General features: G+C 41.3%; 1 protein-coding gene across 2 annotated transcripts in view; it reads right to left on the minus strand.

Moving 5' to 3' along the window:
• Positions 1-7,700: 7,700 nt before the first annotated feature.
• Positions 7,701-15,212, minus strand: part of mmp15b (matrix metallopeptidase 15b) — a 37,683-nt gene continuing 30,171 nt past the window's right edge. For both annotated transcript variants that reach the window (XM_023268168.3, XM_023268166.3), the window contains one exon: positions 7,701-14,359. In XM_023268168.3, the coding sequence (XP_023123936.1) occupies positions 13,839-14,359 (521 nt within the window). In that variant the 3' untranslated portion in view covers positions 7,701-13,838. The remainder of the gene's footprint in view (positions 14,360-15,212) is intronic.

Consider the following 15,212-nt stretch of genomic DNA (forward strand, 5'->3'; position numbering starts at 1 on the left):
CTCTCTCTCTCTCTCTCTCTCACACACACACGCACACACGCACACACACACGCACACAAAAACCACACACGCACACACACACACACACACACACACACACACACATAGGTGCATGCATGTGTCCCTTGTGATGTTTTGCTCATTAAGTTTATTATATCTCATAATTTTATGAGCTTGCTTGGCAGTTGTTACGATAACAGGTTCAACACCAGTGTGAAACCAGACTGTGTGCAGGTTTTGCACATAAGAGAGCTCAAACACACATCCTCTCACAGATTTTATTATGCAGATGGGGGAACTACATATCATAGTAAAACAAAGGAACACAGCAGGTTTGCTTTAAATCTCACCACCTCATCTGGCTTCTCTTTGTAGTTGCAGCTTTGTAGGGCACATTGTCCTACACATCATCCACTGCAGACAGTTGATGTAGGATGTAATAAAAAATTTAGAGGCAGTAATATAACGTCAGGAGAACACGATGACCAGGTAAGTCCTGGATGACTGTTGTGGGATTTGCCTGTGGATTATCATGCATGAGAATGTAGAGTCTGACATCTCCTCCTTTTAGGCTGCAAATGTTCCCCACAGGGTGAAGGATGGTGGTTCATCAAGGGTGCGGTGATGCAAGCATGTAAGAACTGTAAAGACCTGCGGGAAAGACAAGAGTCTTTCCTTTCAGTTTCATCAAAACACAGTTTAATTGTAAAATTATGAAATTATTATGAAATGAGTCATTTCAAAAGCTTGTGCTATCAAATTATATACTGGATGTCATTTCTTCATTTCCTTAATGCTTTACATAGTGGCTTTACAGAAATGAGAGACGATTCATCTTGAGAATAAGTTTTCCTGCCATTGTGTCTCATCCCTCCTGGGCCTGTGGAGGTCAGAGGTTCATAACACCAGGGGTTATGGGAAGCGAGGTTGTCTTTTGGATGCAGCTGCTGTCGAGATGAGGTCAAAGCTTTCTCTGAGGAAAATAAGACAGACTGAACGTGAAAAATGTCTTTAGAAATCTGTACTAGCTTCAGTAACACAGATCCAACCCCATGCATGTACAGTATCAAGTATCAACAACTCAAACTCCTCCTCCATGCTTGACAGTAGGTACCGTAATGCTGGAGATAATGCTTCGCCTGGCCTTTTGCATACCCTCACATTAGCAGGAGGAAGATAAAGCTTGAAACTGGACTCATCTGACTACAGAATCTTCTTCCAATTCCTGGTTGTATAATTCTTGTGTGCTTGGGCCCAACGACGCCGGGCTAACCTCTGTCTCTCATTGATCAGAGGCTTCTTGATAGCCTTGTAGGACCTTAAACCATGATCTAAAAGTCAGCCACATACGGTGTGGGTGAAACACTGGACACCAGTTTGGCTTGAGCACTGCTGCTGAAGCTCCTGTGATGTAATTCAATGGTTTTCCCTGCACATGTGGATCAGGATGTGGCCATTTCTTGCTGAAGAAACACTTGGATGCTTGTCTTCCAAGCTCTTGGTTCGTCTATATTTCTGTAGAGTGTATCCAACTGCTGAAGGACTGCATCTGCACTTCCTGGCTGTCTGGCAGCAGCTGTATCCTTCCTGGCTGAGAATCTGTATCTTCAGGCGTGTTTCTTCCATTAGGTTCCTTGTTTTAGCCTTTTTTGTCTCTGAAGGACTTTCAAATGTGTTACTTTATATAGATACGAAGCACAGCAACAAAATTGTGTCTTATAATAAAAAGCACGCCCTTCATTAGTGGATCACTGGTACCAAAATGACCCAATACTCAAAATGTCTTGTGTATTTTTATGGAACCAATCAATATTAAGTTTTTAAATGGCTTTTTTTAGAATTTGTTTAGGATTTTGGCTGTGACTGTATTAAAAGAATTCGCACTTGAAGACCTAAGACTGATTCTTAATATAATATTTCACAAATGCATGGGGTGCTCAAAATTTTTTTCCGCCACGATATGTTTGAACTGGCAGCCGACTGATTAGTCACACTTGTTATGTATGAAACCCCTGAAGACCATCATTGGAACAGTCAGCCACTTTGTTGACTGATTAACTGTCTTTATTGTCCTAAAGCACATAAAAACACTATATGAGTATGTTAACTAGCTAACAAAAAAAACGTGTACACTATGGAGGGTATTTAAATCCTTACAAAATCAAACAGCAGCAGGATTCACATGATTATGTCTGAAGAGAGAATTTAGTGCATTCAAGCAGTAACTTCATTAATTATAATTTAAACTTATCCCTGACACAGAGACAGAGTAGCTCAAGATCTAACAACAGGTCAGTCTGTGTACTTGGCTTCACCTCAGACAGGTGAGCAGTCACAGAATCACAGTTTATCAGCTGCAGTTAAATCATTTGTTACGTAGCCATCGTCTTCAGGTTCAGTCCTGAGCCATCTGTTGCCATATGTTTATTTTCTTCTTGGTAAATTAGTGGCTAGATTATTATCATACTTTGAGCAAATTTTCAGTAAATAGGAAATCCTAAACAAACTAGGCAGTTAGTTATTGGAACAGTTTAATTTAGTCATCTATTATTGCAATATATTTTACATCACTTATTGTATTAACCAATCTAGCAAGAATCATGAATATCAAACATGCACTGTTACTCTATCACTGTGGTGGGTCCATCTGAATGAGGTGAGGGACATTAAAAGCGACCAGAGTCAGAATGTCTGAATGCCTTTGCTTTAACAGACAGTATCTCATTTCTGAAAAAGGCTGCAGGTGCCCGTGCACCTGCATGTGTCCGTGCATTCTTTGCATGTCTGAATCTGTAAGAACGTCCAGGTGTTGTTTGTGGTTCCATACTGAAGCCCAGCTGCGCTTCCTCAGCAGTCGACAGGGCTAAAGCTCCTTACACAAGGTCAAGCACACCAAAATGTATCTGTAATTCTGCAAAGATAAGAACAAATGTCTCAGTTTTGGGTTCAAATTTTAAAAAATAATCAATTTTTCTCTATAAAGAACAAGAAAAATATAGTAAATTTGAATTTAAACTGAAGGATAAGACAAGATATACCAAGTAATATGTTTTTTAAGATGTGTTTTAAGATTTTGTTTAAAGATTTAAACAGATTTCAACAAAGCTCTGAAGACCTTCAGGCAGACTGTTTGAGGGCTTTGAGGTGAAAAGAACAAACACTGCCTCTCCATGCTGTTAAGTTATAACCTCAGGAGGTTTTAGCCGGAGGACCTGGGACCCAGCAGGCGCACATGTCGTAGCCATATCACACATGAATATAGCAAGACTGCTCATCTGAAGAATGATATAGAAATATAAGATTCAGGTGATACTACAAAGCTGATAAATAAGTATGTTTTTTTTATTATTATTAAATTCAATTAATGCCTGTTTGCTAACATAAATTCGGTGAAGGACACAAAAGTGAAAATGGGCTCCAGGCAGTTGTCAACTTCTGAATAACTAAAATTCACTTCATGTCACATTTTTTTACAGTTATGTTTACTGGCAAAATATTTCCATTCTGCTGATCTAGCTTCTGATTTCAAGCAAATTAAAAAATTTTCTGCCTCAGTTATATATATGAAAAGCAGGAAGGTGGTGGAGATTAGTTTTGTCAGTGCACCTGACAAAGAAAAGAGAGGCACTTCATCTGAAAGAAATTTCAGAGAAAAAGTTGCAGAGCTGACAAAGTCTGGATGACAAGCTGTTTTTGATGACATATGCTTCAAAGGAGACAAAAAAAAAAAAAACTGCACCACTGAAAGAATGTCAAGATCCATAGGAGTTGCTCTAAGGTCTGAGGTATATTTTAGATTACAAAAAAAACTAAATTCAACAACTGCTTGGTATAAATCCACTTTCACATAACAGTATTGGTGTGTTCCATCCATGAGCTACACCTCCGCCCCGTCAGCATTTTACAAGCATCAGGAGCATCGTGGTTCTGACCAAAATCACCCTGCAGCAGCATATGTGCACCTTTTTGCTGTGGTGATGTGTGCCAAAACTAGAATGCGCTGGACTGGGCTGCATAAAAGCTCCAGATGTTACCTCAACATTACCTCACGGTGAAACAATAAAAGAGGAGGAGGGAAGGTGGTTGTAACATGTAAAGAGAAAGGAAAATAAAGTGTGTGTTTGTGGTGAGGCATACATCACACACATGCACAAAAGACATCACAAGACTGGTTTAGTGAATTATGGCTGATGCATTACTGTTACACAGACTCTCAGCACATGACAACATGTGAGACAATAAGGGGAGTGCACAATCCAAAGATTTCAGTTTTTGGAATTTGATATGATTTTGTTTCATCCAGCTTTAACATGGCAGACATCCACCAGTTGAGGAAGGAGGACTTTTATTTTTGTGGCTCATAATGTGAGGTTAGACAAAAAAGTTCCAAGATGGTGGCTTTAAAAACCAAAAATTGTACCTAACTAAAAATGTCCACCATCTTCTTCAAAATAATCTAGTGCAGCAATAGTCCGATCCCAGCTTATCTGCCAGCTTTGAGCCCTCAGTGGGAGTTCTGTCCTCTGAGCTCTTCAAGCACCATCTGCAATGAGCCCTGGATCTCACTCTGTCACTGTAGCAACCACTTGGATTGAACTTCAATTTGGGAAAGAGGTAGGTAGCCAAATCTGGCAAGTTAGAAATTAGGGGGAGTGAGGAGCAAAGATTGTGTTGGTTTGACCACTTTTACTGTGCTGACAGTCACCATCCTGCCAAAGCTCAAGTCTTTTGATGAATTTTGTCCCTTGGACACCTCAGGAAGTAAAAAGTAGAAGTCTGTGTAGTCTGATCCTGGGGGATGAAGTCATGGTGCACAGCGCTGTGAATGTTGAAGAAAATGACACACACGCTCTGACCTGACATGACTTCTTCAGTTTTGGAGACCGCTCTTCTACTGTGAAGACTATTGTTTGGTCTCTGGGCCTCAGCTGTAGACCAAATTCTTGTCACCAGTGATGACCCTTGACATGAAGGTTGGTTCATCCTGGGCCTGTTGACACACCCAGCTTCTGTTAGAGATACAGCATCTTGTGCATAAATTTGGCAGTGTTGCATTGAATGTTCAAAGGGGATGTGAGGATTGTCTAAACTGTTCATGTTGAAAAATGACACGTTCATGTTTCTCTAAGGGTTATCCAGTGATCCTGATACACAGTTTGTTTAATTTATTGGACATTTTTAGTGGTTTTCCTCATGAAGACTGATTGACCTGTCTTCATCTCCATAGGCGTTCTAAAGCAAGGGTCTACACTGCTATTTTCCCGAGTTTTCACAGAATGTGATGTTGGTTCCACACCATTTTGGGATCCATCATGGCGTCCCGGATTCACTGTTTACAAAAACCCTGGAACACAGATTTTGTTGTTGTCACATGCTGTCAGATTACTTCTCACATATGTTGCACTACTGTGACATTGACGTGCAACCAGGAACTCAGTTTTCATTGTGGCAGCTGAGACTCAGGTGGTGGAGCAGGTTGTCCACTAAATGCAAGGTTGGTGGTTTGAAATATCCATGGGCAAGACATAGAACCTCAAGTTGCTACCAATGGCAAGTGGCTATTGTGGTGGCTTTGCATGGAAGCTCTGCCACCATTTCGGCATTATTCTATTTAATAGTATTAGTCTTTTAATGGGGGTGGTGGTTAGCACTGTCATTGAGCTAGAAGATGCCTGGTTCACGTCCCGATCTGGCCCTGGGATCTTTCTGCATGGAGTTTGCATGTTCTCCCTGTGCAGTGTAGGTTTTCTGTGGGTGTATAAATCATGGATGGATGGATGGATGGATGGATAGTCTTTAACCATGCAAGTGGCTCTGTGATGATATGCTCAGACACACTAGTATTTTCAGATAAATGCTCAGGTCACCATGTTCACAGTAATATTCCTATGAAAATGGCAGGACTACATTTTCAGTAGAAAATATTAATCCAATGAAAATAAACTTAATTTAAAATCTATCAAAGCCCAGTCAAAGTAAACCACTGCTGTCTGTACACAGCACTCAGGATGCACAACAGGTGCATAGTCTTCAACAGGTGGTTGAGCTGTAGCACATTCTGACATTTGCAGCTGAGTCATTAACTGTAGCTGTTAGTGATTAACTTCCACTAATTATGCGTGTGTGTGTGTGTGCATACCACATGCATGCATGTGTTGTGAGGCTAAAAGTAGGTTAATTTTCTACCCAGGGGAAAGAGGTGACTGCAAATAATTACAGTACTCCACAGGGTGTACCTAGTGATAACTGTAGCAGATAGATTTAACAAGCAGTGATACTGGCCAGATGAAGACTTCACATACACACACATGCGCAGCAGGAAAGCATTAAAAGCATGTAAACACAGCGCAAAGCAGGCCACACTCAAAAACATGTACACACAGGACATGCACCATTAAAGTTGTTTGTTTACAAACTGAACAGAGGTATGTCTGACTGTTAAAAAAAATCTTAATGGTTGACAGTGCATCTTAAAGTAGGTCATCAGGCAGTCCGAAGGTTTGTGCACTAGTAACTCCACCAAAAAAATGGCGGAGTGATGTGACAATCGGCGTATGTTTTTCTGTCTGTGTGTCTGTCCATCTGTCTGTCAGTTTGTTGGCAACATTACTCAAAAATGGAATAACGGATTTGGATTAAATATTCAGAGCAGGTCAGAAATTACGCAAGAACCAACTGATTAGAGTTTGGCAGTGAGGCGGCTTATAGTCTGGATCCACGGATTTCTTAAAGATTTCTGTATCATTGCGATGTAGCGGCACGGCGTCACTGTAACCATGACTACAAGTGAACACTACATCAGCTGCCTCCTGATGATCACGATTACCAACCTACTAAAAATCAAGCATTGCATTGCGGGTGTTTCCGAGTCCCATCAATCCCTGCCGCATGCTACATATTTAGGTCACGTAATTTGTATCCGTACATAACGTACACATGCATAACACACACTTGTGCTCAGTGCAAGGTCATTTTGTTTGTAGGTACATCTATATTAAATGGCCACATTCTATGGTACCGTGATTTGTGCTACAAATTTTCTCAAGATATCAGCCTTCAGAAATGATACGACTGAGCAGCCTTTGCAGAGTACTGTGCTCTCTGAGTGCTTTTCTTGTTTCTACTGAGATACTGCAGCACTGAGATGGACTTCAAAAGTACAATTATTGTTGAGGAGGATTTAAACAAAGACAAAATAACAACGGCATAATTTGGCATAGATTCAGGGTAATTACGCCCATGAAGGGATATGAATAGATGTCACTTCGTTTTCAGTCTGGGAAACGTCTTACCCTACCACATAAACACCTCATTCAAGTCTGCTATCAGTCTGTGTTCTGTAATTCTGGTGTTTGCACAAAATCCATCACAAAAGGCCTGGTGTTGCTGTGAACAATGAATTTCCTCTCAGTGTGATGACACCATTGCCTGTTTGCTCTCTTATAGGCTCTACAAACTGCCTGCTAGCTTCCTCCCTGCTCATATGACTTCCTAGTGATCTTCCAGACTGCTGTAACCCCGCCTCCCACGGCCCATAATGCCGTTCTGTTGCCTGTCCCGTGTGAGACAGGAAGCGAGGCCCTATGGACAGTGACCTCACCGCAGGAAGAGAGCAGAGGGTGTGTGTGCTGTATGTGTGCAGGGCTGTAAGTCCTCTGCTGCTACAACCACTGCACAAAAAGTTGAAAACACAATTTGGAAGAGTTTCAGAGCAATTTTTTTTAATGTGTACATGTCCAGCATGGCTTGTTAACACACTCAACTAGAGGTGAACACACAACACAAATGTATAAAATCTAACATTTTCTAAAGGAAAAAAACCCCACTAGCAACCAATCAAAAGAAAAACAACAAAACTAATTGGAATGTTATTAACAAAAAAAAAGTATCAAGTTTTGAGAGAAAAAAATGCACAAAGTAAAATCAAAATAAGACAAATTATCAGAGAGAAACATAATTTCAGCTGTTTTGATCAACTGCTGCTTTCTTTTTTTTCTCCACATCATCCCAGGCAGGGATGAGAGGGAGGTATTTTTTGTTTTTTTTGTTTTGTCAGAAAATCACTGAACCACGACTCAGCCAGTAATGAAGATAGAAATTCGATAAGGTGTAGTGTGAGTTCCACTACTGATGGTCAGTCCAGAATGACTGAATCCAACAAAATCTACTCTCTACTGTAGCGGCAGTTAGTGAATGGACACAGTTTTCCTAAGTTGGCTACTCAACTTTTCAAAGCCTGTCTGAAGCACAATGAGAGCTGATCCGCTGCACTGGTCCAGGTCAGAGCCACGACACAAATGCTGAGAGTCATTTATCAGACATCTTTTCTGTTTCAGTCCTGCGGTGAGTGGTCGAGTTAGCCAAGTGGCAATTTGAAACGAGTGGTTCCAGAGTGGGCGAGTTGAGATGCACTCTGGGAAAAGAGAGAAGCATCTGGACAACCCACGATCCCTTGGGCTCGAGTCAATGCAAAGCCACAAAATCAACTTAAGTGAAACTGAAACAGAACACAGTCTGTCACGTTCCACAGATTTTTTTTTCCCCCCTTCCTTTGATCTTGTCCAGTCTGTTATTTATTGATCTGGTTTATCCCGGTAGAGTTTGGGATTTCGCACAGGGCTGATGCAATGACTTTTTGAAGCTTGCAGCTCTTAGCAGTGCGGGAATACATGGTGACAGTGGGAATCTAAAAGACAAAAAAGTACAGTGTTGGGAGGACAGACACAGCTGCAAGAATACCTGCCTTCTGATTGATTGTGGAGACTTTTAACAGAGATGCTCTTTAAAAGGACAAAAAAAAAGAGGAACGCTTAGCATGCAGTGTTTACAGAAACACATCCTGAGAGAGATGAAAGCTCAGACAAGCTCAGCATGTCCTAACCTTACTAAAACTTTGCATCAAGGTCCTGCACTTCAAAATGAACAAGGCATTAACATAAAAGAATCTCTACCTTTGCAACCTTAAATCTGAATGGAGCGTTCTGTTGTCTGGTTCACCAAACGGAAAACCTGACAGGTAGTGCTTTTTAAATGAATCCCTCCACAGTTGTTGAACGGACTGACTCTGCAGTGATGCTAGATGCCGGAGAGAGACAATAATGTGTGTGTGTGTGTATGTATTAGGGAGAGAGAGAAAATAGGAGGGAGGAGGAAGAGAGTGGAAGAGAGAGAAGGCCATTGTTGTTATTATGATCCCCTCGGGCTTAGAGGGCTGGGCTGAGTATGCCGAGGGGTGGGGATAGAGAGAGTGTGGGAGATTTACAGTCCGAAAACAGGCTTCGCTTATGGCAAGTAGGGCTGATTAACTGAACACCTCCACACACACACACACACACACACACACACACACACACACACACACACACACACACACACACACACACACACACACACACACACACAAACATGCATCACTCCGCCTCGACAGATTTCTTTCCAAACCTGCCAGTATTTCTCCCCTGCTCAATGTCCTAAGACAATGAACTAAACAGTCCTTGTCAGTGTCACCTCAGAAAACCTCTCAATCTGCTGAAACTGTGATTTCAAGTAAACTCAGGTGAACTTGACTTTTTCCACTTTGAAGTGGCTATTTTAGCTTTGAAGTGGTTAACTCCCCATGGGCTCTGTGTTTGGAGGTTACAGAGGAGAAAAGCAGGCCTGATAAAGAAGAGCTCCATGTACAAGTTTGTGTATAGTGCAATGAGTCTGCAGTTTCTGAGCCTGTCCAGACGCTGAGCACTCACTGATGTGCCTGTAGGACCAATGGAAAAGCAGGACAGGACAGGACAGGAGAGAGCAGAGCAGAGGAGGGAGCTTTTAACACTGATTAGCTGCGTCTGCCAACCCCCTCCCTCCACACACACAACCCTGATGTTGAGGAGGTGAGCGATGGACACAGGACACCGTTTCCTGGCAACTGCTATCGACCTGCCTCAGATCAATCTCCAGACTTCTGGTGATGGCTGAGTCTGCTCTTCCTTCTCTGCCTTTCACTGTTCAATTTGACTTCAGCTCTGTCTGCTTAGGTGTCTCACCCTAACCTGTCTTCACCTTGTGGGAATCCTAAGTAGTGTTCATTTTTCAGTCTGACTAGCATAGAACAAGATGAACCTCTAATGCTACCAAAATGCAGGTTATAAAACATGTAATTGGGCTGGAAAAGTACTGTCCTAAAAAAGGCCTGTCACCTACTGTAAGCTGAAGTTTCCTCTTTGGCCAGCACTGTTGTGGAGCTAGCAGTAGAATTTGGGTCACATGGGCTGTTGCCAATACTCTCTCTCCCCTTTCTTCTTTTTCTTCCCACCCCTCCTTATTCCTGAGATCTAAACTTTGCGAGCTCAGGGAGACGAGGTCAGCCTCCTCCCTTCTGCCCCCTCCCCCCTTCCTTGTCTCAGCTGCAGGAAATTCAGACTCTCTTCACCCACCCCGTCCACATCTGTGTAACCTGAGCTGGGCATGCTGAGCCCCCCGGTCAGAGTGGCAGCTCACTTCTTACTGCTACTTCAGATAAGCCTTCCTCCCATTCATATTTGAAGTCAAACTTCAAAGGCCTATCACTTTTACACTCATTTTAACCTGCTTTTCAGACTTGCATTTATGACGATGAGATAATTTCACATTTTTTACTGATGCTACTCAGTGTAACATCCTCAGTCTTGCACATTTAAGCCCCGAGTAATGTTCTGACACCAACCATTTTGCACACCATGCTGTCATTCTCCAGATTTTTAAGGTATAATTCCATGACAGACACTGGTTTCTATTTATTTCTGCACAGTATAAAAATCAGGAAGCAGACTATCATGAACGTTGCATCATTATTGCATTTAAAGTTAGTTTTCAAATCACAGTACACTGTAAGTGTGTATGAAAACCAATGGATCGTATGAATAGTGACAAAAATACTTACAGGCATGTGTTTGAAGATGGCTGGCAATAATTTTAGCACAGAAGTTTAATTATTATTATTTTTTAAAGACAGCATGGTCCTTTAATAGCAGTATAATGAGTGGTTAAGAGTTCTCTATGCGCATCTTCATCTTTTCTCTGTTCTTGCAAGATGAAAAAGGAGTGGCAAATGTTGTGATTTGGGGAGTTCAAGGTTTAGGAAAGAGGTTAGAGGGGTTAACAGCATTTGCACACACCTGCTGTTATTTAATGAAGCGGATTAGTCTGCTCTCACATGAGCCTGCATGGCCTGAGCCCACCCTGGTGCTTATGGATATCTTTACAGCAGCAAGTCCACAGATCATCACTGTTTTGTTTTTTTTTTGTTTGTTTGTTTTTAAATTGTCCTTTTAAAAACACTAGCAGTAAAAACCCCATTACAGACTGCATGGTACATTAGCTGCCCTCTACGACTGCTGTGTTGCATTTATGGTGTTACATCCTGCCTAAAGTGAAAGGCCATGGCTTCCCTTGTTTTATGTCTCACATGTGCAAATACAATGAATGCTCCTTCATCTCACACTGAGCTGACTTGTTACATTAACTATTACTCTGTCTCCTCTGTAGCACAAAGAAAAGGACTTCTTGTTGACAGAAAAGAGGCACTCTGAGAATTAGCCTCGTAATTGAAAGCAAAGGGAGGAGGTCCCCTTTAAAGTCTGTTTACCCTTTCGGCCACAGAGGTCTTTAAATAGTCTCCAAATAAGGGAAAGAAAGAAGCTAGACCTGTTGTCCAACTGTGTGAGCACAAGATAAAGAAGGAAAATAAGGCTGTAGTGGTCTGAACTTATAAGATAATTACAATGTGTTATAACTTGGGTCTTATTTTCATAGTCATGATTTGTCCTGTAAGTAATATATTCATCAAAGTAATTGCCAATGCTATATCTGGGATTATTGTAAAACTTGAAAAACAAATCCTGTTGGACAAGGGAGCATGATCAGTCAAGATAAACACACTTATTCCTTTGCGGATGTGAACACAGACAGGTGCAAACCCCAATCAAAGTATAGTTGTTATTTCACTACATTCTAAGTTAGGAGGACTCTGCTCCATGCATGTTCATAGGTTGGATTTCATGCATCAACACTACTGCCCTTGTAGCGTAGTTCGTGTTGACCCCAATTTTTGGGCTGCACATGGACATCTGTGGAGGGGATGTGGAAACTCCTGGATTTGGGTAGATGATGAAAGTCACGCAAACCCTAGCCGACCCTTGTGTAAATAAACTCAAACTGGCCCTAAACATAAAAGATATACGGTGTTCAACAGTAAAATTTAAAGTTAGGGAGCTGCTCCAGTCTTGATGTGAAGACAAGCTAATTGCCTGATGTCCGTAGCTAGCATTCAGACATGAAAGTGGTATTGTTCTTGTCATTTCACCATCCACAAAATCATTTATGTTCTGGGCCTGCACCAGTCCACGTGACATCTCCCCAAGTCAGCTAGAGGCTGTGCACTAACTATGCCCCAAGAGCAATAGTGCATATGCCTGGCAGTAGTGTTTGTGTGAAACACATAGATACAACCTACTGTGCCTGTTTGAAATGGAGTCCTCCAAGTGGTCTCCAAGTGAAATATAAGAGGAAATTGATAGCAACACCTACATGTTGGTGGTGTCTACAGCCGTCGATGTTTGCATCCGCAAGTCAAGGCTTAATGTCAGACTATTCCATTGAACAGACATTTGATTATAACTTTGTTTAAAGCCAAAACCAAAAATTACCACATTGTCAGCGGAAATAATCATAATTGCATGCAGAAGCTGTTTGTTTCTGGAACCAGAAAATTGGTCTGTAAGATGGTTTACGGAGACAAGAAACAGTAGTATGTAATAATTTTACTGTCTGTCACCATTTACTCCACTTTTTGGCCAACCTGGGGGTTTGTTTTTTAGTGTCATCCAAAGATTCTCAGATCTCAGCACAAAACATGGCAGATACATGATTATTACTACCAAAGACAAAAATGGCTAAAAGTGCAAAAATAGGATTTTAGTTGTAATAATCCATTAAAGCTGAAGCAGCTCTCTTAGTCTGTTTGGTTACAGTCACAGACAAGTCATCATCATTGGGAGTCAAAGAAGAATATCATCTGGGATAATGGCAGGTCTTAAAATACCTCTTGCCTCTAAACTATAATGTTTGACCAAATCCAGTTTCTCTCCAACCCACCATCCAGTCCTGACATACTATACTACATTGAAAAGGCAAGAAACAAAAAGAGGCACAATGATGATGATGAGAGAAAAGAAAAAAAATGCTATTGAACCTTACTTGAAGCATGGAGGTCTGTCTGCAAACCTTTTGTAACCCCTTTGGATTTCTTTCTTTTCTGCTAAGTGAGATAGCATAAGCAGATGTCAAGTTATCAGTTAGGACAAAGCCCCTACTGAGGTTAGGGGAAGGAGGAGGGCGGCGCAGAGACGGCAAAGAGAATAGAACGGTCTTCCTGGTTTAGAAATAATAATAACAACAACAAAAAGTCACACAAAACGAACCAAAACAAAAACATAAAGAAAAAAAACAATGTGCAAACTTCTCTCATATAAATAGACTACAGTCACCGCATTGTAGAGCACCATGGGAGACAGGAGGAGGTTAGGGTGGTGTGTGTGTATGTGTGTGTGTGTGTGTGTGTGTGTGTGTGTGTGTGTGTGTGTGTGTGTGTGTGTGTGTGTAAAGGACATGGTTTATGCCTCCTTTTAGTTCGTGTGTGCCTATATCAGTACAGTATTTGCATGGATCTACTACCAAGTACTACGAGTTGCAGGAGCCACTGAGCACAGAGACTTGAGACAGATGGATCACTGGGAGGAGGGTTAGATTAGAGGATGGGGTATCTAAGGTTCAATTCAAGTTCATAGTTCACTGCCCCCTAATGTCAGGGGTCAGACCCAGTCCTGCAGTGAGCGTTTGCAGTGCACCAGCAGCCGTGGCGCGCCTTTACTCTGCAGCGTGTTGATGATGGCGTAGATGAGTCCCAGGATGCACAGCACCAGGACCAGAGGGATTGTTACCATCAGGATGTTCATGGTCCGCTCCTCACTGTCGTCCACCTTCAGCACCACATCCACCTCATTGGTGTCTTCCTCACGACCCTCGCGATAGTCTTCGTCTTTGTCATTGTCTGAGCCTTTGCCTTTGCCTTTGTCTTTGTCCGTACCTCCGCGATCTGCTCCATCCCGGTCTTTGTCTTTGTCGCCATCACGTCCAGCGTCTGGGTTGAATGGTGGACGGTTTACATCTGGGTATTTGCGCCCTGAGTCTGTGTCCGTGTCTCTGTCGGGATCCAGGTCTACACTACAACCCATGAAGTCTCTCAGGATGGACTTGGGGTACCCGGGTTCGCTCTTCATACGGTGGTTGTCAAACTTCCAATACTTGGAACCCTTATAGAAGAAGGTGTAAGCTGAAATATGCAAACAGAGCAGAACACGTAAGCCAATTAGTGGTGGGACACGATTAAAAAATTTAATTAATTACAGGCTTTGTAATTAATTAATCGCAATAATTGCAGTTTTGTCAAATAGCAATATTTGACACAATAAGTGAAGTTTTTCAGTTCAAATAAAATTGTGGTTGACAGTTGAATCAATGAATAGACATATACATGTTTATAATTTAAAATTTATTTAAAAAAAGGAAAATGGGACATATAGAAAAAAGTGATTTTGATGACTTAAAGCCTGAATTTAGTTGTTTTTTCCACTGTATGGCACATAAAATCAGCATAAGTAGTTTAAGGAGCTTCAGAAAGTTGAAAATCCAGAGATTCATTCTGTTTTCATCTTTTCTGGGTCTGATAAATGGTGGAATTTTGATGGTTCTTTTTATAGGAATATCAATTTTTATTTATGTAATTTTTTTAAAAACAAAAAGTTTATAATTAAGTTATTAAAAGAGATATTTTTGTTGTTTAGGTTATTCCTCCTCCAAGCAGGCAGAGCCTCGATGGAGTAAAAATTTAAACCACAAAAATGTTTCATTTCTATTTATCTGCATTTTTCATCTGTCTGCTACATTCACAGATTACTGCAAATCTAAGTGCAATCATGGCGATTTTATTCAACATTTTAAGACTTTCTGTAAACTCAAGCACTGTGTAGAAAAGTGGTCTATTATGGGATGGCTACACCGTTAGCCGTTAGCATGACTCGTAGCTAACGTTAGCCTTAACGCGTTATTTTCCGCGGTAATTAATCAATCGAAATTAACGCGTTAAAGTCCCAGCCCTAAAGTCAATATAACAATGTGAAAACAGA

This window comes from Amphiprion ocellaris, chromosome 1 (genome assembly GCF_022539595.1).
Source record: "Amphiprion ocellaris isolate individual 3 ecotype Okinawa chromosome 1, ASM2253959v1, whole genome shotgun sequence".
Taxonomy (NCBI): domain Eukaryota; kingdom Metazoa; phylum Chordata; class Actinopteri; family Pomacentridae; genus Amphiprion; species Amphiprion ocellaris.